Source organism: Nerophis ophidion, linkage group LG04 (assembly GCF_033978795.1).
Source record: "Nerophis ophidion isolate RoL-2023_Sa linkage group LG04, RoL_Noph_v1.0, whole genome shotgun sequence".
Lineage (NCBI taxonomy): Eukaryota > Metazoa > Chordata > Actinopteri > Syngnathiformes > Syngnathidae > Nerophis > Nerophis ophidion.
This window is the reverse complement of record NC_084614.1, coordinates 16,489,281-16,513,489: the sequence shown is the minus strand read 5'-3', so window position 1 is coordinate 16,513,489 and position 24,209 is coordinate 16,489,281. Positions and strand designations below refer to the sequence as shown.

The following is a 24,209-nucleotide window of genomic DNA, read 5'->3' as shown; positions in this document are numbered from 1 at the left end:
AGTGCACAGTATCTTGTCTGCAGTTGGTCCTTCTGGATACACTGCCCCTTAGTGTTTTGGAAGAGAATCACAAGTCTGGCACCACCCCCGACGAAACAACTATAAATCAAACAAGACACAATCGGGGGTGCAAGCTACGCAACACAAATGTATATTCCAGTCTTCAGACAAAACACACACAGAGCACTTGTAAGCAGAAACAATGTGAGGACAAAGAAGAAGAACGGACATATTTTGGCTTTAAAACTAATGATAAAGTTGGGGCTATACACACTGAAGCGCCCCTCTGCAAGCGAGCAGCTACCATCTCCTGTAATGTTCTAGCTCCTTCTAAATCACTAATCAAATAAACTGTTCCATACAAATATCATCCCTGCAGGACGAGGAATAGCTAAACATACTTTTTTTTTCTTTGTTATGAAAAAGGGAGGTTTTTTGGGTTGGTGCACTACTTGTAAATGTATTTTGTGTTTTTTTTTGTTGATTTAATAAAAAAAATTAATAAAAAATTATTCTGTGGCCCAGTACCAATCGAGCCACGCGGCCCGGTGGTTGGGGACCACTGGTTTATAAGATTTTCTAAAAATAAAGTTAACAACATTTTTGTGGTTCTCATTATTTTGAAAAGTATCAAAATACAATTTGGTACTAGTACTAAAACATTGGTATTGGGTAATCAGGACAAACTTAAATCAGATCCCTCCAGATACTGTTTATAAAAAAAAAAACACTAGCTCCTAATCTAGTGTAGGGTAGCTGTTGGCCCCTCCCCCATCTGAAAGCACTCAAGGCGTCTCGGTCTTGTGACGTTAATAAATAAAAAGAAAAGAAATGACAGAAGTAAGTTTGGCTTGTTGTTGTAAAAATGTTTCGCTTTTCCTGATTTTTATTGCAAATGCGTCATTCCAATTATGCAAATATGACTAAACCCCACTGAATACATTGTGGTTGTGTGGGAAACACTACAAATCTTGTCAAAAGTCTTCCCAGAAGAGTGAAAGCTGTTGCTTTGTGGCTGCAGCTATCGATTATTCTAGTAATCGAGTCACCTATTGATTAGTTTGTTCCATCAATTGTGTAACTAGATAAAACACACTTTATGGCCTCACTGCATATTTTAGAGAAACATTTTGAATAAAAAACAATTTATCTGCTTGCCATACCCATAATTCGTATCATTAGACATCTACTGTGTTGTTGTTGTTGTTGTGCAATGTGTGATGGCTTTTCTTTCTTTCAGCATCTCTGGAGGGGAAAAAAAGGCAGCCAGTTGCGATGAGAGTCAGCCGGCCCTGGAAGAAGAAGTAACTCGAGGGACAAGAAGGAGGGGGGAGGAAATCGAGGAGAAACCAACAAAGAATCTTGTCTTGTCTGAAAGAGAGGCCAGCTTGATGACGAGATGAAGCCAATCAAAAAGCAGGGCCGGCGTTCCCCCCCCTCCACCCGGGCCAAAGGGGGTAAGCGCCGGGGAGCAGGTGAGGCCCCCGAAGGAGGGGAGAAAAGAGACTCGGACGAAAACCGAGACCAGCAAAGCCAAGACCCTTTCTCCTTTTCATCCCACTCTGAGTCCTGTGACCCAATCAGAAACCGTGACTCTTCCGACGGTGAATTACTTGTCGTGGACTCTGGGAAAGATGAGCAAACAGCACGCTCAGTGTTAAGCGCGGGCAGCCACAGCGACAGCAGTGGGAGTAGTTGCAGTAACAGCAGCACGCCGAGCGCAAACAGCAGCCCCAACCCCACGTCTAGTCGCAAAACCGCCACCTTCAAAGCCCGCATTCCCAAGAAGAAATACACATCAGAACACTGCTCAATCACTGCCGCTGGTAGCCATAGCAACCTTGTATCCAGCACACCCCCTCCTCTGCTTCTGAGCGGAGGAGCCCCCAACCAGGGCTCATCGTGTTCAGGTAGTCCTGACGGCAACAATCAAAGCCGCAGCCTGATTGGGGACTTTCAGAGCTTGACCACCGGCAGGGAGCTACATCAGGATGTTTCCCTGGGACCCCCTGTCCTCTCACTGCTAGGGGATAAGCCATTAGGAGTGGAGGTGGCCAGGGATGCGGAGCAAGTGTCTCCCAGCCCCCTACCTCGGTGCTCCTCCACAGACACTGCAAGCGAGCACTCTGCCGACCTGGAAGTAGTGACAGATGCCTTACCACATCTGTCTTCCAGCCTCCCCGATGCGCTCGCCGACGCTCTGGCCAAAGGCCTGAAGAATCAACGAGTCCTCGCTCGACAGCTCATGAGAAGAATTGATGATGGAGGAACAGAAAGGAGGAGCAAAGGGAGGTCTTTGGGCTTAGTGTTCCGTGCCGGTGTGGTCCGCAGAGTCAGTGGTGAATATGGAAGCCTGGAGGTGCAACTAAATGGGGAAAAGACACTCTGTCGTTATCCGTATAGACACAACAGCCCCCCAGGGGTTGTAGATATCATTCTGGATGCCCCCCCACCGGGTGTTGACCCGATACCACTCAGCACCCGCGTCTGTGTGCCATTCAGCAGCGAAGAAGGTGGGGAAGGCCAGTGGTACCGGGAAGGCGTCGTGACTCAGGTGGACACTCACCCAGCAGTGGCTAATTGCTACCGTGTCCTGTTGTCCGATGAAAGACCTTCATCGGTCAATGAAGATGAGGATGGCCGAGGTGCAGCCACTGCAACGCAGGCGGTGTGGGTGTCCAGACAAACACTCAGGCTCTTAGTTCCCCCATGGGACCTGGACTTACCATCAAGGGAGGCAGTCGAGTGCACTCGCAATAACAAAAAGGAGCAGGAGGACAGGGATGAAATGGATGTGGAGCAGGAGGTGTGTCGTTTAAGCAGAGGAATGACACCTAGTGTAGGATCTGTGTTGGGAAGGGTGTACCCTTGCATGCCTCCAGTGTCCTCCACAACAGGACACAGTATAACTACACCGGTCACTCCGGTCTCAGTGCTCAGCCTTGCTCCTTGCCGAGAATGGGACATTGAAAAAGACTTTGCAATGGAGAGGGATCTTCAGAGAAAACATGAGAGAGAAAGGCAGAACAGTATAAAGCAACAACAGCAACACCATTCCTACATGCCACTGACCCCAGAGGAGGACATGGAAGTGTCCCACTTCAACATGTTGCCAATGGGAGCCATTATACCGGGGTCCAAAACCATGGCACTGACTCAGCACCGCCACATTGTCTCTAAGCCCCCTCCTGGCTACCTCAATCCTCACCTGTCTGTGGTGCAGGGCATTGGGATCCCCTCTGGCCACCTTGCCCTTAACCCTCACCCTCCTCCTTCCCCCGCCCTGTTAGGGCTCGACCCAATTGGAGTACCCACCAGTGGTGCTGTCATTTCCACCCCCCAGCTCCCTCCACTCCCACTTATCTCTTCCTCTAGCACGTCCTCCTCCAGAGTGGAAAAAGCATCAGGAGGTAGTGGTGGATCTGGCTCCGGTTCAACTTCTTCCTCCTCCTCACGTTCACGCACCCCGCTGACAGCGGCTCAGCAAAAGTACAAGAAGGGAGATGTGGTGTGCACGCCTACAGGTATCCGCAAGAAGTTCAATGGGAAGCAGTGGAGGAGGCTGTGCTCCCGGGAAGGCTGCTCCAAAGAGTCCCAGCGCCGAGGGTACTGCTCAAGACACTTGTCCATGAGGACTAAGGAGATGGAAGCCAGCGGAGGCATCCGAGAGCGAGGAGGTGCCAGCAGCACAGGGACCTTGACGCCATCTGACCTCCGACTAAGCGGGGGCCGAGCCAGCTCCGAGTTTGACTGGGACGAGACTTCACGGGAAAGCAGTGAAGCCAGCAGTCGCGGAGGAGATTCCCGCCCCCGCCTTGTCCTTCCTTCCCTGCTCCCCCAGGACCTCTCTCGCTTTGACTTTGACGAGTGTGAAGCAGCGACAATGTTGGTCTCCTTGGGGGGTTCCCGTTCAGGCACGCCTTCTTACTCACCCATCTCCAACCAGTCACCCTTCTCCCCGACCCCATCACCTTCTCCCTCGCCGCTCTTCGGCTTCCGCCCAGCAAATTTCAGCCCCATCACTGCTCCTTCTTCCCGCCGTCACCGCCAGCTGAGTGGCACTAAATTGGGCACTTTAGGTACAGAACGAGAACGCCACCTCTCAGGCATCGTGCCCACTTTTCAGACCAACCTCACGTTTACGGTGCCCATGAGTCCCAGCAAGAGGAAGATCGATACACATCCACCTCCTCCACTGCCAGCACTCTATGACTACCACAGCAAACCTGGGGAGCAGGTCATAGGGGATCTCCATCTTGGCCCTGCTCCCTTTAGAGTCCTTTCCCCCCAGAGTCAACCCACAACCCCATCCTCGCTGACTTTCCCCCGCCCACGTAGCGCCACCAGCCGACCACCATCCTCCGCTGCTTCGACACCACCGCCCATGCTGGTCTCGCCAACTCCCCCCTCCCCGCTGCCCCAGGAACCTTCACCGCGCCGCATCGTACCCTTGCGGGACTCCCCGGTTATTGTCCGCAACCCAGATGTCCCTTTGGCCAAGTTCTCTGACGGCCCCCTAGCGAGGCGAGAGAGGAGTCGGTCCAGGGAGCTCAGCCAGGCCCAACAGGCGGCGCCTCTGGGCCTGCAGGCACCCGTTCCCATCAACGGAGCCACCACCAATGGCGCCGTTCTCCTGCGAAATCCTGGTTCTGCTTTGGTCCTGGTCACTTCTAGCTCTGTAAGGAACACACTTTTTCCAGTTTTGTGTGATAATTGAAGTAATTCTACCAAGCAGTACCTCAAGATACCAAAGTAATAATCCAATCCGTTGTTTTACTAACTGGTGATGCTGTTTGGTAATACAGTGGTAACCTGAAGCTCAGCACATGGGGGAAAGGAATGGTCTTAGATAATTGTTCCAAAGTGTATACTAGCCAACTGAAGTGCTTCATGGACATTTTAACTAAATATGACACCTCTTTTCCTTTCAATCAGTCCCTCACCCCAGCTTCAGGAGGCCACGCCGCCCTCTCCAGCTCTTTCACCCTGGGATCAACCACCGCAGGTCCCGCCCTGTCCTCGTCAGGATCCGGGGGCGGGGAGAGGAAACCCGAGGGGCACCAGGAGGCCAGCGGAGGGGCGCTGCCTCAGCCGGTTGCCTGCCACCCCACACCTACCGCTCTGCTGCCGCTCATACTGCCGGCCGATTCCCCTCACCCTGCCCCTCGCAAGCAAATCATCATGGGACGCCCTGGCACAGGTAAACAAAGATAATGACTCACATTTTCTGTTTTATGCCTGAGCAACTAAAAATATCTCTTCATGCCCTTAAGTGTACATTTGCGTAGTTAAATCTGTTGTTTTTTTATTATGTACTTTGGAAGCACGTTGCGGGTTGTAAGCAAATCACCATCGCCATGACAACCATTGGCTATTACACTACGGCCAAATGCTTAACCTATAACTATCCCTATGTGTCGTTTGTGGTTTTTCAAGGGTTTTATTTAAAGTGTTGAATGCAACTGTGTACGGACAGACTGCTTCGTTTCAGTTTGTGGTGGAACGAAGATCAATGCTGCACTGTGACATTTAGCCATTATCAAACAGAACTTGCACGCCAATTTTGCCCCTCATTTGCAATCCCTATGTAAGACAAAAGCACGTTTTTCTTTTTTTATGCATTTTAAGTCGTTAAATATGGAATGTACGAGGTGCCTAGCAATACAGCTGATGAGAGTTCACTATTGCGCTCATAGAGCCCTCTAAAAAAGAAAAAAAAAAACGCCAACAACACCTCATTTACATCTCGCGATCTGAAGAGTAACCAAGTATTAATGTTAAGGGACTACTTTTAGCGGCGCATTGATCACAAAGAGCTAAATATTTTATGTTGCTGTATTTACATATTAAGCTCGTTAGCTGGCTGCTGCATTGCCTCCTGAGTTGGTGAAAGTTAATTCTAGATTATAAATCATGCCTCTCACCTGGATGGTAGAATGATATGGCTATAAACCTAGAAGTTGGTAAACCTTGACATCTGACTTATATCCAGATTTTTATTTTGCGGCCTCTTTCTTTAACCCTTTGTTAGGATTAGGATTAATTCTTAGTCCAAACAGGAATATATAACACATCCCATCAGTCTGCATTCTAGTGAGGGCAGACATTGTACAGTAAGTGATTGTTTTATCATGTTTGTAATTTAGTTCAGTCAGCACTTTGCAATACTTCCGCTATATGCTTAGTGTTTCACTAAAGCTGCATCTGTTGAGCACACAACTTCTTAAAGGTTAACTCATCCTCTTTATATTCAGGCTCAAAATTATAAGGTTCTGGATCCTCATGTGTCCCAAAACAGTCTTTGATCTCTCTCATGTAGTATTTTGTCAGTAGGTTTGTTGTTGTTGTTAAATGCAATAGCAAACTTTGTTATTTCTCTGTAAAATAGATATGCTGCCAAATGCTTAAAATGGCCAAAATACATAACTATTAAATATTATGAACGTACCTTTTACTACCATACTGTACATACTGTAAAATTCCACACCTTGAACCCTAAGGCTTACAAGACGGTGCGGCAATTTTTTTTTTTTTTTTCTTCGCTTACGTTAATGATAAAAAGGTTTTACAAAGGAAAACAAGCGATGTGTTGGCCCTTGCGATGAGTCTGCGACTTGTCCAGGGTGTACGCCGCCTTCTGCCCGATTGTAGCTGAGATAGGCACCAGTGCCCCCGCCACCCCAAAGGGAACAAGCGGTAGAAAATGGACGTATGGATGGAACAAGCGAATATACTGAGAAAGTGTGTCCTTCCATTTACCGGTAGTGCTTTTAACAGGAAGTAGAATCGCTGTTCAATCTTCTTGTTGTCCTCGTATTGATTCTTCATTCATCGCTCCGAGCAACATTTGTAAGTTTTACAATCCAACTAAAACTGTTTATACTTACTTAACCGTCCCCAGGAGTATTTTCATGCATATTTGTACATGCTATACAGTAAAGTAATGACGTTAGCGCTGTGAGCATTAGCTAATATGCTAACACGTTTTTGAGTGTCCGTGTTGGTATTATTAACTTACAAAAGCATTATGTTTGTATCGTTTCAATTTCACACATTCCTTGGTAAATTAACCAAGACGTCGTCGTGGAGTTATTGAGTCCGTTGACGATGACTTCTCCTTTGTTTGATCAGCCGTTTTACTGCTGTGTTACAGACACCGTTAGGAATCAATTAAGGTCTGTCGATAAAAATGTACAGAATCATTTCACAACGTATATATTTGTGGCTTATAGTCCGGTGCGGCTAATATATGGAAGAAAAAAAAGTTCCCTAAAATTTAGTGTGTGCAGATAATATACCGGTGCGCTCTATAGCAGGTCTGGGCAATTATTTTGACTCGGGGGCCAAATTTAGAGAAAAAAATGTGTCTGGGGCCGGTATATCTCTTTTTAGGAAAACTAATACAAGACCTCACAATAAAGTCTGATTGAATAATAAAAATGTTATGACAGACCGCCTTAAAAACGGAATGGAATTTAAATGTTTTCTATGAAAGATAAAACCTTGAATATTGAGAACATATGTACGTCGCCCCTCCTCTCAATTAACATATTTTATAATCAAGCCAAATGCAACAAACACAGCGAAATATGAACACAAAGGGTAAAACATAAACCCACCTACAATCTGATATATGTGATATATCACTAAGCTTTAGACCTTTCTTGTAAAAATGTCCTTCTGCGTCTGTCCCTGAAACCCGCATTTCAGACTGGCCGCTGTGGAAACACTCTATGGAAACGCTCCCCACTCACACTGCTTGGTGCCTCCTCTGACCTGCTGTGACGTAGATTACCATAGTAACTCGTAGGGTTGCACGGTATACGGGTATCGGTATAGTACCGCGATACTAATGAATCATATTCGGTACCATACCGCCTCTGAAAAGTACTGGTCCGCCACACCCTACAATTTTTTTGTTAAAAAAAGCCAATAATGCAATTTCTTCTGGTTCTTCTTTAATTAGAAAAGTATCGAAATAATATTGGTATCAGGACAACACTAGTCACTAAAATATCATACAAAAGCACAGATTTCAAGCATTGAAATACTTAGTATAGTTCAAAACTTGCGGTCATTAGAAAACATCACTGCACATCATAATGGCAGCTACACTTTCCATCTTAACGATCTTAAAAAATTATTTGGGAATGTCCGGCGGGCCAGATTGAAAAGCTTAACGGGCCGCATGTGGCTCCCGGGCCTTACTTTGCCCAGGTCTGCTCTGTATTCCAAACCCCGTTTCCATATGAGTTGGGAAATTGAGTTAGATGTAAATATAAACGGAATACAATGATTTGCAAATCCTTTTCAACCCATATTCAGTTGAATATGCTACAAAGACAACATATTTGATGTTCAAACTGATAAAAAAAAACATTTTTTTGCAAATAATCTTTAACTTTAGAATTTGATGCCAGCAACACGTGACAAAGAAGTTGGGAAAGGTGGCAATAAATACTGATAAAGTTGAGGAATGCTCATCAAATACTTATTTGGAACATCCCCCAGTTGTGCAGGCTAATTGGGAACAGGTGGGTGCCATGATTGGGTATAAAAACAGCTTTCCAAAAAATGCTCAGTCTTTAACAAGATGGGGAGAGGTACACCCCTTTGTCCACAACTGCGTGAGCAAATAGTCAAACAGTTTAAGAACAACGTTTCTCAAAGTACAATTGCAAGAAATTTACGGATTTCAACATGTACGGTCAATAATATCATCAAAAGGTTCAGAGAATCTGGAGAAATCACTCCACGTAAGTGGCATGGCCGGAAAACAACATTGAATGACCGTGACCTTCGATCCCTCAGACGGCACTGTATCAAAAACCGACATCAATCTCTAAAGGATATTACCACATGGCCTCAGGAACACTTCAGAAAACCACTGTCACTAAATACAGTTCGTCACTACATCTGTAAGTGCAGGTTAAAGCTCTACTACGAAAAGCGAAAGCCATTTATCAACAACATCCAGAAACGCCGCCTGCTTCTCTGGGTCCGAGGTCATCCAAAATGGACTGATGCATAGTGGAAAAGTGTTCTGTGGTCTGACGAGTCCACATTTCAAATTGTTTTTGGAAATATTTGATATTGTGTCATCCGGACCAAAGGGGAAGCGAACCATCCAGACTGTTACCGACGCAAAGTTGAAAAGCCAACATCTGTGATGGTATGGGGGTGCATTAGTGCTCAAGGCATGGGTAACTTACACATCTGTGAAAGCACCATTAATGCTGAAAGGTACATCCAGGTTTTGGGACAACATATGCTGCCATCTAAGCGCCGTCTTTTTCATGGACGACCCTGTTGATTTCAGCAAGACAATACCAAGCCACATTCAGCACGTGTTACAACAGTGTGGCTTCATAAAAAAAGAGTGCGGGTACTTTCTTGGCCCGCCTACAGTCCAGACCTGTCTCCCATCAAAAATGTGTGGGGCATTATGAAGCGTAAAATACGACAGCGGAGACCCCAGACCGTTGAATGACTGAAGCTCTACATAAAACAAGAATGAGAAAGAATTCAACTTTCAAAGCTCCAACAATTAGTTTCCTCAGATCCCAAACGTTTATTGAGTGTTGTTAAAAGAAAAGGTGATGTAACACAGTGGTGAACATGCCCTTTCCCAACTACTTTGGCACGTGTTGCAGCCATGAAATTCTAAGTTAATTATTATTTGAAAAAAAAATAAATAAAGTTTATGAATTCGAACATCAAATATCTTGTCTTTGTAGTGCATTCAACTGAATATGGGTTGAAAAGGATTTGCAAATCATTGTATTCCGTTTTTATTTACATCTAACTCAATCTCCCAACTCATATGGAAACAGGGTTTGTATATACTTGTTTATGTAACTACAGTACATACTTACAATGTATGTAGAAAATGTTGATAGACGCTTTTGGAAGTTTAGAACACTTAAAAAGCGCAATAGAGCGACAACCATCGGCTGACTTTTGCTCGCTTTTATTTACAATTTCTAATGTACAAAAAAAATAATACATGGGTGCTTTTCTTACTTAAGAATTGTGAATGATAGGTCAAATTACCCCCCAGTTCCCTTTTTAATATAATATTTACAATGTTGTGGGGGAAATTATTTTTATTAGTGAGTGGAAACTGTTTTTTTCTAGACGTATTTATTATAATGCAAAATATTTTTTACTTCTTCCAAAGTGTCCAAAATAGTCCAATAGAAGCAGTTGGGCTGTCTGAGTAGTGAGGCCCGGCGAGAGGTTTAAAATACCAGTCACTCAGGCTCTCCAACATGCTGTTCATTATGTGTTTTGTATTGCATGACTCGTACGTGTGGTGCCATAAATCGTGCGTGTGTGTGTGCCAGGGGTGTCGCCCTACATTTGAGCGTGTGTGTGCATGTGTGTGTGGGAGAGATAAGGAGTGTTTCAGTGAAACTCTCAAAGGGTGAACATATTGACAAGTCTAGACATGCAGCACAGAGAGTGTAAGTGCAACAAGGACATTCTCACACACACACACACACACACACACACACACACACACACATACACACACACAGATGCAGCCTTCCAGACAATCAGACAGGGCACCAAGGGCAGTCCCAGCATGATGTGAATGTGTTTCATCACCGCACAGACTAAAAAGCAGCGCTGATATTGCTGGCGTGTTGTCATGGATACGCCGTTTCCACTGGAAGAATTAGCGCGGCGAAAGCCTGAGCTGATTACCCGAGCGCGCTGTTATTGCTCCCTCCCTCGCACATCCTTCGCACGGCTGCCAGCGAGCCACCTGCCTCTGTAGCGTAGCGTTGCATTGCTTTCGCCGTGCATTATAAAAATTAAAAAAAGAGAGAGAGAGAGAGAAAAGTCCCAGAAATAAACATGCAAAAGGCGGCGGAGGCCCCCGCGGCAGAGTTCCCTCCAAAATCTAAATATAGGCCTCCTGCCTTAGCATCAGCACTGCAGGAAGTTGGCACAAGGTGTCAACAGGTCCCCTATGGCAACATTTACTACCCCCTGCTGAGATTTGTGGTAGAAAGTCTTCAGATAAAGGCAGCACGGCGGGACAGGAGTTAGTGCGTGTGCCTCACGATACGAGGGTCCTGTGTTCGATCCTGGGCTCGGGATCTTTCTGTGTGGAGTTTGCATGTTCTCCCGATGACTGCGTGGGTTCCCTCTGGGTACTCCGGCTTCCTCCCACCTCCAAAGACATGCACCTGGGGATAGGTTGATTGGCAACACTAAATTGACCCTTGTGTGTAAATGGTGTCCGTCTATCTGTGTTGGCCCTGTGATGAGGTAGCGACTTGTCCAGCTGAGATAGGCTCCAGCACCCCGGCTATCCCGAAAGAGACAAGCGGCAGAAAATGGATAGGTCTTCAGATCATTTAATTATGTCAATCTTTGTGGATAAAGTAAGGCTACAAATAGGATTCAACGCATTAGTTCATGCGAGTTTACACCTAATTGACCTTGACACATGAGGATGTACTTTTTATGAACTCTGAGGGAGGTCGATAAATCAAACAAAAATAAAACTTTGCCCTCATTAACCTAATTGACCATGACACATGAGGATGTACTTTTTATGAACTCTGAGGGAGGTCGATAAATCGAACAAAAATACAACTTTGCCCTCATTAACCTAATTGACCATGACACATGTGGATGTAATTATTATGAACTCTGAGGGAGGTCAATAAATCGAACAAAAATACAACTTTGCCCTCATTGACCTAATTGACCATGACACATGTGGATGTAATTTTTATGAACTCTGAGTGAGGTCAATAAATCGAACAAAAATACAACTTTGGCCTCATTTACCTAATTGACCATGACACATGTGGATGTAATTTTTATGAACTCTGAGGGAGGTTAATAAATCGAACAATAATACAACTTTGCCGTCGTTAACCTAATTGACCATGACACATGTGGATGTAATTTTTATGAACTCTGAGTGAGGTCAATAAATCGAACAAAAATACAACTTTGCCGTCATTAACCTAATTGACCATGACACATGTGGATGTAATTTTTATGAACTCTGAGGGAGGTCAATAAATCGCACAATAATACAACTTTGCCGTCATTAATAAATTGGCATGTCCATGGGTGTTTGTTTTCTTCGTCTCTGGCTTCCAAACAGGGGGCAAGAGAGTTTCCTTTGTGAGAGCACCTTTATCCAATAGTCCACGGGTGTCAAACTCAAGGCCCGGGGAGCCAGATGTGGCTCGCCACTTCATTTTATTTGGCCCTCGAAAGCCTGGAAAAAATATGTATCAATAAAGTAATGTAGCTTTTTTTTTTACTAAATGTATTCTTTATTTTAATTTTGGGAAAAAAAATCAAATATAGTATCTGCCTCACAATACAAAGGTCCTGAGCAGTCCTGGGTTCAATCCCGAGCTAGGGATCTTTCTGTGTGGAGTTTGCATGTTCTCCCCGTGACTGCGTGGGTTCCCTCCGGGTACTCCGGCTTCCTCCCACTTCCAAAGACATGCACCTGGGGATAGGTTGATTGGCAACACTAAATGGTCCCTAGTGTGTGAATGTGAGTGTGAATGTTGTCTGTCTATCTGTGTTGGCCCTGCGATGAGGTGGCGACTTGTTCAGGGTGTACCCCACCTTCCCCCCGAATGCAGCTGAGATAGGCGCCAGCGACCCCAAAAAGGACAAGCGGTAGAAAATGGATGGATGGATGGAAATCAAATATATGTACTCCATGTAATCGCAAATTATGTTAACTTAAATATTGTGTAATTATGCAGAAATATATGATCAAACATTCAAACCATTTTTGAAATAGAAATAAATGCTATTAATAATGATTTTAAAACAAGTTATCCATCAAATTGTGCAATGTAAAAGTAGCAATAGATTTCATGGTAAAATTGTGTAATGTACTGTGTTTTTTACAGTATTTTTCTCTCAATGAAAAAATCAGTACTTTATTTTTAGTGTAATAAACCGTGGAGCCTTTATAAACCAAAAAATCTACAGTTGTTGATTTGTGATAAAAAAAAGAAAAAACTGTCAGCTCAGGTGCCACAAATTTTACTGTAAAATTGCATTTTTTTTTTCTTTACAGTAAAAAAACAAATGTAAATTTTACAGTAAAATTCTGGTCAAAAAAACAGAAGTACTGTTTTTCCAAGGACTGTAAAATACACAAAATTTTGACTTGAAATTATTGCAACTTCCATCCATCCATCCATTTCTTACCGCTTATTCCCTTTGGGGTCGCGGGGTGCACCTTACCATATTTTTTTACCTTTTAGTTTTTTTTTTTCTACTAATAAAATGCATAAAATAATTGAGTGATAATAGTATTAACTGTTAGAAGCAACCCTCTGCGGCCAAACATAATGGCCCTTAGTGAAAAGGACTTTGATACCTCTGCAATAGTCCAATGAATTTCATGGAGTGAACCCTCTTGTCAGTCATCCGCAATCTTTGTCCCGGTTGGCAGGGGCCGAAACGCTAGTGAGAGAGCCTCGCTAGTCGTGACCCGCTAGTGAGAAGCACAGCAAAATAAAACAAATTAGGAGGGAAAAATGTGATTCCAAAGGCGAATGTTTGGTGTGGGAATATTTTGGCTTTAAATTAAAATTCATCGGGCTCGTATGTCGAATTTCTTGGAAAGTCACAAAAAAACAAAACACTTGGCCCATTTTTTCCAACTGAAGAACAAATTGCACTTCAAGATGTATTTATTGAAATACATTTTTGCTAACAGAGATTGAGAGTGCATTTTGTTTGGATGTTTCTTTACTTTTTTAGGATGATTAGAATTTATTGGCCTTCCAATTACAATGGTAGAAATGAGAAGAATACAATTGTATACTCTATTTGAAAGGGTTACTTGTATTGTTTTCTATTATGGGGACATTAGCGCTTAACTTGGTCTTAAACTAATGCTGACAATAATATCGTTTGTCAGCAATAATTTGGGAGAAGAGCAATGCGTGTTTTCAAATTAGTCTTTGAAAGTTTCTAAAAGAACCACATAAGTGGATAGAATTGTCACTGGTTCCTTTTTTTTTTTAGAAGAGAGAATCTGAAATGGTCTGATTACTGAATACAAATAAATTGGCCCCACTGCTTATTTTTAATGGAAACAGCAGTTGCGTATGAGGTGTGTTAAGAAGCAGAGCTATTTATTTTTCAAATGTAACCTTCCTTTGCTACCAAACTATCAAGGCATAAATTAAAGCAGTGACATGCTGTCAGGGGAGGCAAGTGAGGCAGTGCCTCACCTGCCACCAGGTGGCTTAACCATGAGATGTTCCAAAACGAAGTGATAGAATAAAATCAGTTTTAATATTTCTCTTTTGGTTTATGCTTTGTGTGTGATTTTGGTGTGGTTACTGTATATTTTCATGGTCAAAATTGGGGAAATTCCATGTTTCCTGATCAAAACAATGCAGCAGACAAGAAGTGAGGCAGACACAGGCGCTGCCTCCACGGCTACACACAGTGTGTATTGGGCGTGTGCGTGCGAGGGGGCGCATGCTTGTTGCGACAGGGAAAAGCAGGTCATGAGGCAGCAAGTACCTCTGCCTCAAGGTAGAGAGCGATACATTGTCAACTCGTGGTTCAATGCCTCGGCAGTACTCTGACTAGCCACACTGGGAGAAGTGGGGTCGCTCAAGCTCGCAGACACAGGTCTCTCCAGCAGAAGACAGCCTTTTTTTCTTTTCTTTTTTTAACTGTATTTATAACAAACAAGGCATTTTTATTAGAGTGAGTCAGCGTTTGTGGGTGTTCTTTGTCAGATGCAAAAATATTGTTTAATTTCCTGGAATTAAATTGAATTGAATGAATGTTTCTGCCAATATGGATGATTATATACTGTATCCAAGATTAAATACTTCTCTAAACTGGACTTTAAGACAAAATGAATGCGATCATAGAAAAGTACGTTTTCATGGAGGATAGCTATTGCTGCTTCAGATACAAATACAGAAAGGTAATATACACTCACAATACTTGATTTATTTTGTTAAAAGCAAATGGGACCAAAAAGTATTTAATAACAACTTTATCAAATAGTTTTTAGACCCATTTATCATATCATAATATCATTATGATAACGTTTTTATGAAAGCGAATAACTCTAATGTGCAACCTAAATCAACAATGAGTAGAGCTGCACAAAAGAACTTAAGTAAAAAAAAGAAAGAAAAGTATGTACAGTATGCCTCACCTGGTGTTTAGTTCACTGCACGTTACTGAATTAAAGAATATGTCAACACAAGCATGGAAAACACCCAAACAATGTAAACAAATTAGCAAAATCACATTGTACTCTTGACAATAACATCTTAAAAATGAAGACGCAAAAATAAGTAAAACGTGAGAAATGTTTAATAAAGTGTAACAAAATATTGCAAAGTGTAAACATTTGATTGATTGATTCTTGTATTAGTAGATTGCACAGTACAGTACATATTCCATACAATTGACCACTAAATGGTAACACCTGAATACGTTTTTCAACTTGTTTAATTCGGGGTCCACGTAAATCAATTCATGGTAATTTAAACAAAGAGAATCCTGAGAAGAACTATTCTCTGCAGGTTTAATGCCAGGAAGTTACAGCTGTGCTCTAAAGGGTGAGCGCGGCTAAGGGGACAAGCGCCTTGCATCATTTACAGATCACATTGGACTGACTACGTACGGTCCCTTACAAAAAAAAAAATCAAATAAACTGCCATACTGTGGAGGTCACTTTTCCTCTTTTATCCACAATTTCTTCCTTTTTACTTTCTCTTCTCACTCTATGCAAAGAATCAACCGCGAGACAACAAGATTTGTGCAACCAAAGGTGATAGTTAATACTGCTACTTGATTGGCTGTTAGTGATTGGGTGATCTCCTCCTGTGTTTCTCGGTTACGAGTAAACAAATGTTTTTGTTCACGCAACCAACCTTGCCTTGCTTTCTCCCGATGAAGAAGAAATAAATAACGGACGCATTTTTTATCTAAGAACTACCTGTCTATCGCGATATATACTGATATCGTTTATCCCCTAGTCCATGGGTGTCAAACTCTGGCCCGTGGGCCAAATTTGGCCCGCCGGGTAATTTAACTTGGCCCTTGAGGCATTATCAAATTAACATTAGAGCTGGCCCGCTGCTGTAACACCGCATTCACCGCTAATACTCTTACTTGCCAACCCTCCCGATTTTCCCAGGGGACTCCTGAAGTTCAGTGTCCCTCCCCAATTTCATCCCGGGCAACAATATTGGTGCTGGGCTTAAAGGCACTCCCTTTGGCGTTCTCTACAACCTGTCGCCACGTCCGCTTTTCTTCCATACAAACAGTGTGCCAGCCCAGTCACTTAATATATGCGCCTTATACACACACACACAAGTGAATGCAAGCATACTTGGTCAACAGCCATACAGATCACACTGAGGGTGGCCGTATAAACAACTTTAACACTGTTACAAATATGTGCCACACTGTGAACCCACACCAAACAAGAATGACACATTTTGGGAGAACACCCGCACCGTAACACGACATGAACACGATAGAAAAAATACCCACAACCCCTCGCAGCATTAACTTTTCCGGGACGCTACAATATACACCCCCGCTATCACCAAACCCCATCCACCTCAACCCCGCCGCCGAAAAGAGGCATTCCATTTTTATTTAAATTTTATTTGATATGCCATTGATATTTTTAAATTATTATTATCATATGAAACTCGATTTTGCATGTCACTATAAATTTATATACTGTAAGCCTTGCTTGTTCAAGATTCAATGTAAAACTTGTTTGGGTCCCTATTAAAAGGTTAATTTGTTCAACCTCGGCCGGCTGCTTTGTTCGGTTTAAAATTTTGGCCCACTCTGTATTTGAGTTTGACACCCCTGCCCTAGTCCTAGTACAGAGTTGTAACGACCCGCCCCATTCGCAGACAGTACCATTATTATGTGTTAATAAGCTTTGAATGTATGCAACTCTGTCTTCAGCAGTGCAACGGGGTCAAAAGTCAGGCTTCTATCTGCACTGACATGGACAAACATGCTGACCGCTCCCTTTCCCCCTGCTGTCCTCTCTCTGTCCATGCAAACACAGTGTGGACCAACGTGGAGCCTCGTTCTGTGCCAGTGTTCCCTTGGCACTCGCTCGTCCCTTTCCTGGAGCCCAGCCAACCAGGAGCGGCCGCCCAGCCCGCCGACGGCCAGCAGTTTGTCAATCAGAGCCAAGGTAAAAAAAAAGAAAGAAAAAAAATTATAACATTGAAATAAAATCCGCAGTGTTTCGTAATATTGTGATGCACTTATCATACAGTGCAGTAATAGACATATTTACATGTATATTTCATGCTGTGCACGTAACATGTCCGATGAGCATTTGTGCAGATTTGATCAAGCAGTGCTTACTTATGTGTGGAACAGAACGGCAGCCAAAAAGTACACATGTTGTGCAAGCTGGTGGCCATGTCAGCGTGTCCCGAAACATTGCAACTCAGCACTGTTTGCATTCGCACTTGGAATATCGCAGTCTGTTTATTCACTCCAGTGATGAAGATGATGAAAGGCAAAATGTGGGATTACTCGCGTTCAAATGCCTTCTCTTTGGGGCCCCTTTGGCTTGTAGTAGTACCACTTCATTCCTCGGGGACAACGATGAGGCTTTTAGCGACATGCGTTTGCTTTCAGAGCCCTTGTGCGGCGTGGCCCCGGTGAGGGATGGGCGCCCTCACCCACCGGACCCGGAGAGGCGATCCCCGTCACGCCCGCCTCCCACCAATGACAACCCTCACGCAGAGAGAGGCGTGGCCGACAGCGAGACGGAGAGCGACACGGACGACCCGTGAGTAGAAAACGTAGATGCCGTCAGCGTGTCAGACATGCATAGCAACACTACTTGCAGTTAGCCAACTTGTGCGAAATAATGACTATAAACTTATTCATTAACGTGTATAACTCTGTAATGTACTCTAATCAGAAAGTGAAGTGCCATTCAAAGTATTAAACTCTCACGTGTCCATGACAGGCAGCACGGTGGGAGAGGGGTTAGTGCGTCTGCCTCACAATAAGAAGGTCCTGAGTAGTCCTGGGTTCAATCCCAGGCTCGGGATCTTTCTGTGAGGAGTTTGCATGTTCTCCCCGTGACTGCGTGGGTTCCCTCTGGGTACTCCGGCTTCCTCCCACTTCCAAAGACATAGGTTGATTGGCAACACTAAATTGGTCCAGGTGTGTGAGTGTGAGTGTTGTCCGTGTATCTCTGTTGGCCCTTCAAGGAGCTGGCGACTTGTCCAGAGCGTACCCCGTCTTCCGCCTGATTGTAGCTGAGATAAGCACCAGCGCCCGACGCGGAAGAAAACGGATGGATGGATGGGTGTCCATGACATATTTTACAACTAAGTCTTAGTAACGGGTATCTTTCACGAATGAACTGATACGGTACCAATTCCTGGTACCTGGCAATCGATACTGTACTAAACGGTACCAGAAACCTGAGGGTTGCAGGTTGCCCCCCCCCCCTTGATATCCATATCGCTGCCGTTGTGTCCTTGGGCAGGACGCTTCACCCTTGTCCCCGGTGCCGCTCACACAGGTGAATGAATGAATGATAGGCAGTGGTCGGAGGGGCCGTAGGCGCAAACTGGCAGCCACGCTTCTGTCAGTCTACCCTAGAGCAGTTTTCCACCACCAGGTGTGGATGAATGATGGGTTCCCACTTCTCTGTTAGCACTTTGAGTATCTAATAAAAGAAAAGCGCGATGTAAAATCTAATCCATTATTATTATTGTTATTATTAAACAATGGAAATTTTCAGTACTTTTGTGTGTGTTCATGTGATAACTGTAGTGACAACTATGACAGTTTTTTTTTATGGGTTAGGGGTCCCTAAACTACGGTCCGCGGGCCGGATCCGTCCTGCCAGCATCCAAAATCCTGTCCGCCGGAAATCCCAAAATAAAATATTTTAATTATTATTATTAATTTTTAAAATATGTCCTAAATATGATCGGATATCCGGTTCGAGAAGTGGCCGGTTTGGCTGCGCCGGTTACAGCCCCCTCAATCGATAAAGTTCAGTTGTGAATCTTAAGGTCAAACACATAAACACAATACCTTTGCATGCCGGCCCAGTCACAAAATATCTACGGCTTTTCGCGCACACTAATGAATGCAAGGCATACTTGGTCAACAGCCATACAGGTCACACTGAGGGTGGCTGTATAAACAACTTTAACCCTGTTACAAATATATGCCACATTGTGAACCCACACCAAACAAGAATGACAAACACATTTCGGGAGAACATCCGCACCGTAACATAACATAAACACAACAGAACAAATACCCAGAATCCTTTGCAGCACTAACTCTTCCGGGAAGCTACAATATACACCCCCTGCTACCACCCCCCCATACACCTCAACACCCCCCAACCACCTCATCCTCCTCATGCTCTCTCAGGAGGGGCATGTCCCAAATTCCAAGCTGCTGTTTTGAGGCATGTTAAAAAACAAAATGCACTTTGTGACTTTACTAATAATCATGGCAATGCTATGTTGGCATTTTTTTCCATAACTTGAGTTGATTTATTTTGGAAAACTTTGTTACATTGTTTCATGCATCCAGCGAGGCATCACAACAAAATTTGTTAATTCCATGACTGTATATATCGGTATCGGTTTATATTGGTATTGGTAATTAAAAGTTGGACAATATCGGAATACTGTATATTGGCAAAAAAAACATTGTCGGACATCCCTAGTAGTAACGCTTTTGCATTCTGACCATGTTGTCAGATCAGTCATACTGGAAATAGGCAAAAATGAGAAAGACATGTAGAAAGAGATGCGCTGTCTATCATTTACAATCCTTTTATAACAAATGAACACACAATTTAGTTTTTTTATGCATTCTAAGTTGTAAAAAAATACATAAAAAGTCCGCAAACAAGAGGGCTCTCTATTTTGCCAACAAAACTCTCTAAATAACTGCAAACAATACTGTATTTACATCTTGCGACCTGAATTTTGACCAAATACTAGTAATGTTGTTATTATAAGCGCCAACGCAGACAAAGTATTTTAGCATCGATTACCGAGAACTAACTATAGTTTATGCTGCACTGGACTCAATGGGATACTTAAATGTAATTATAAAATGAAACTAAAGATGGCAGTAATGCAACATATATGTATGCAAACTCCCGTAAAACTGTAAAGAAGAAGAAGCTTGTTCGCAGCATTGAGCCTGCAATGTCTTTTTTTGCTGCTGTTCAGCTACTGGTGCATCGCGTCTCAGCTCGTCAAAGTTATTCTAAATTATAAATCTTGCCTTTCATCTGGTTATTAGGAGGATTTAACAATGAATCTAAAAGTTTTTCGGCAGTGACATTCAGGTTATACCCAGGTTTAGAGACAAACATACTATATGTAGATACATAGTCTGGGGACAAACATACTATATGTAGATACATAGTCTGGGGACAAACATACGATATGTAGATACATGGTCTGGGTGTCGCGCGAGACCGGCAATCAGTTTATCCTTAAAAGAACTCGAAAGTCACGGCTGCTCGCCAAATATTTATCCATAAGATACGTGATGTCAACACTGCGGCCCGTCTCCGTGCTGTGTCGTCCATCAATATTGTAACATCCGACCGAATAGCGCACACAAACACAAAATGCAACGTTCTCGTACAACAGCTTGAATCTCCGTGTCTGGCTCGTTTTTTCTGGTAACTTTCTATTCACCTTTCAACTCTAAAACCCTTCCCATCCTTGTCCTGGAAGTCCCTCCCCCCAGTCGAGCTATAGGCTAAAACTTGACTTGACTCGTGGAAAATATATACCGTATTTTCCGGAGTATAAGTCGCACCTGCCGAAAATGCACAATAAAGAAGGAAAACCGTATATAAGTCGCACTGGAGTATAAGTCGCATTTTTGAGGGAAATGTATTTGATGAAACCCAACACCAAGAATAGACATTTGAAAGGCAATTTAAAATAAAGAATAGTGAACAACAGGCTGAATAAGTGTACGTTATATGAGGCATAAATAAGCAACTGAGAAGGTGCCTGGTATGTTAACCTAACATATTATGGCAGCGTTTCTCAAAGTGTGGGGAATAGAGACATGACAGGTGGGGCGCGAGGAACAGGAGGGAATTTCACTTAAAAATATTTTTTTATTATTATATTCTTGCGGTGGCAATGACCAAGAAGAACGCGGAGTTGGATTATAATTACAACACTTTATGTACATATTTATATACATATTTATATCATATTTACATATTTATATAATATGTAACTACAAGCTCCATTCACAGACAGAGTCCCACTGCTTTTATGAGCGGTCGAGCGAGTCAAAAGCAGAACATTTTTTTTATTTTTTATCTGTGGCGGCCGTAATTCTTTCGTGGCGAGCCGCCACAAATAAATGAATGTGTGGGAAACCCTGACTTGAATGTTACTTGATGTTCAATAAATTTGAAAATGTTAAGCTCGGCATTAGCGTTCTGTTGTGGCGATGGGGGCAGGTGGGGCTTGAAAACTCCTCCTTGTCCAAAGTGGGGGTTGACAAAAAAAGTTTGAGAACCACTGTATTATGGTAAGAGTCATTCAAATAACTATAACATATAGAACATGCTATACGTTTACCAAACAATCTGTCACTCCTAATCGATAAATCCCATGAAATCTTATACGTCTAGTCTCTTACGTGAATGAGCTAAATAATATTATTTGATATTTTACGGTAATGTGTTAATAATTTCACACATAAGTCGCACCTGAGTATAAGACGCACCCCTGGCCAAACTATGAAAAAAACTGCGACTTATAGTCCGAAAAATACAGTATATATGACGGCATGGCACAGTTGGGAGAGTGGCCGTGCCAGCAACCTGAGGATTCCTGGTTCAATCCCCACGTTCTACTAACCTCGTCACGTCCGTTGTGTCCTTGAGCAATACACTTCACCCTTGCTCCTGATGGGTCATGGTTAGGGCCTTGAATGGCAGCTCCCTCCATCAGTGTGTGAATGTGTGTGTGAATGTGGAAATAGTGTCAAAGCGCTTTGAGTACCTTGAAGGTAGAAAAGTGCTATACAAGTATAACCCATTTACCATGACATGTGTTTGTCTTTTTACTTTTTTTTTTAACATCTTTTGGGATATATGTTGTTTGAGAAATTAGAACATACTGGAAGCATGTCACATTTGTAGAATGTGGTTTGTTTATACTTGAAGATGTGTGTGCCTATGGGTGTTTTCTAACATGAAATTATTGCTATTCTCATGACATTTAAGTGATAGTTTTCTTAGAATATGTTTGGCCTCTCATCCAAGTAGTTTTCATCAGTTCATGCTCAGACTTAGCTTGGACAGATTTAGTCTAAGCACTTGGAGCCAAGGTCCCAACTATTTATCCTCTAACATGAGGAGAAGTGTATGCACAGGAGGGAATGCTTATGTTCGTTTGTGCTGTAAAAAAGAATGTGTCCATCAAGAAATGTTAACCATCGAGTCATTCATGCACCGTGTCTAATATTATTGAATCGTCCGTTAACCAAATCGAATCGTTTTTACATTAAATCAAATTACAATGAATCGTTCTGTTTTATTAATAAATGATAACCCGTGTATCGAGATGCGAATCGAATTGTCCACCACAGAGATTTACATCCCTAGTCAGGACAGCAATCATGCGTTCAGATGAGTGTAGTAGAAATAATGGTATATCCAAGTCCAGATTTATAGTTTGAATTGTCTATTGAAAACTTGCGTGTGTGTTTGTGTGTGTGTTTATGTGTGTGGTTTTTCAATACAAAATAAATGCAAACAATCATTCTAGCAAACAGGCCCCGAAAGCTTGTGAACTTGATGTCAAACAGCCCTAAGACTACAATCAAACTAACAAAATGAGTAACAATAAAGTTGTAAGCACATAGCTAGTGAAATTAAAGTCATCATCAGCCCTCCGCTAGTTGTAACCGCAATGGAACCTGCGCCAGAACAAAGGTCAAGTTTAGACTCAGCGACAACGCCTGCTGTGGCTGATGAGTCTGATGTGAGAGAGGCAAACACGGCCGCAGTTACTGCAGATGTAGCTGGAAGGCGCAAAGGCAGGAGTGCTTGTCTTCTGCTTGGGTTTTTTGTCATTGGCTGTGGCATGGATCTTTTCCTTGCCAGTCTTCAGCTGTTTGTGAAGGACACTGTGCCATTTTCTGCGGTCAGCCGCTGCATCTTCCAAATGTTCAGTGTTTATGTCCAGGGCTTTCATGTCCCTCTTGCAGACATCTTTGAAGCGCAGTTTTGGCCAGCCAACAGATCTCTTGCCAGAGGCAAATTCGCCATACAGCAGGGGTCGGGATTCTTTCTGGCTGAGCGAGCCATGAAATATTTGTATGTATTTCAGTAAGAGTAGGGGTGTAACGGTACATGTATTTGTATTGAACCCTTTCGGTACGGGGATTTCGGTTCGATTCGGAGGTGTACCGAACGAGTAGACATGCCAGCAGCTAGCAGGCTAGGACAACATGTTAAAGCCAGAGCCGGAAGACCGTTTGGGAACACTTTGGCTGCGCGATACAACAATGGAGGACGGAGGTTTGCCAAGATTGTTCAGCAGCTGCTTCTGACAATACGTCAAACATGTGTGTTGCACCTTTCCTGCTTCCGGATCCCATAGTGTCTCCCTTGCGAACACAACCCTTCACTCTTCCCGGCAGTGGGTCTCCACATCTCTTGACCGGACTCCAGGGTAAATGAAAAGTACAGCGATTAGTTGCAAATCGTGGCTTTATTGAGGTCTTGCACACAGCCAATCCAACAAAACACGCCACTCCTTCGCTCTACCGCTCCCTCACCTTGCTCGCCCGCACACTCACTGACGTCACATGCTGTCACATATTAAAAGGCCACACACACACACACACACACACGTACGCTACTCTCATAACACAGTGGTTCTCAACCTTTTTTCAGTGATGTACCCCTTGTAACATTTTTTTTATTCAAGTACCCCCTAATCAGAGCACAGCAATTTTGGTTGAAAAAAAGAGATAAAGAAGTAAAATACAGCACTATGTCATCAGTTTCTGATTTATTAAATTGTATAACATTGCAAAATATGGGTCATTTGTAGTGGTCTTTCTTGAACTATTTGGAAAGAAATATATAAAAATAACTAAAAACTTGTTGAAAAAGAAACAAGTGATTCAATTATAAA

General features: G+C 43.2%; 1 protein-coding gene across 1 annotated transcript in view; it reads left to right on the top strand.

Moving 5' to 3' along the window:
- Window positions 1-24,209, top strand: part of cica (capicua transcriptional repressor a) — a 118,131-nt gene that overhangs the window by 47,843 nt on the left and 46,079 nt on the right. Inside the window, 4 exon segments of the mRNA XM_061897285.1 lie at window positions 1,241-4,678; window positions 4,936-5,200; window positions 17,081-17,212; window positions 17,668-17,821. Of these exon segments, the coding sequence (XP_061753269.1) occupies window positions 1,400-4,678; window positions 4,936-5,200; window positions 17,081-17,212; window positions 17,668-17,821 (3,830 nt within the window). The 5' untranslated portion in view covers window positions 1,241-1,399.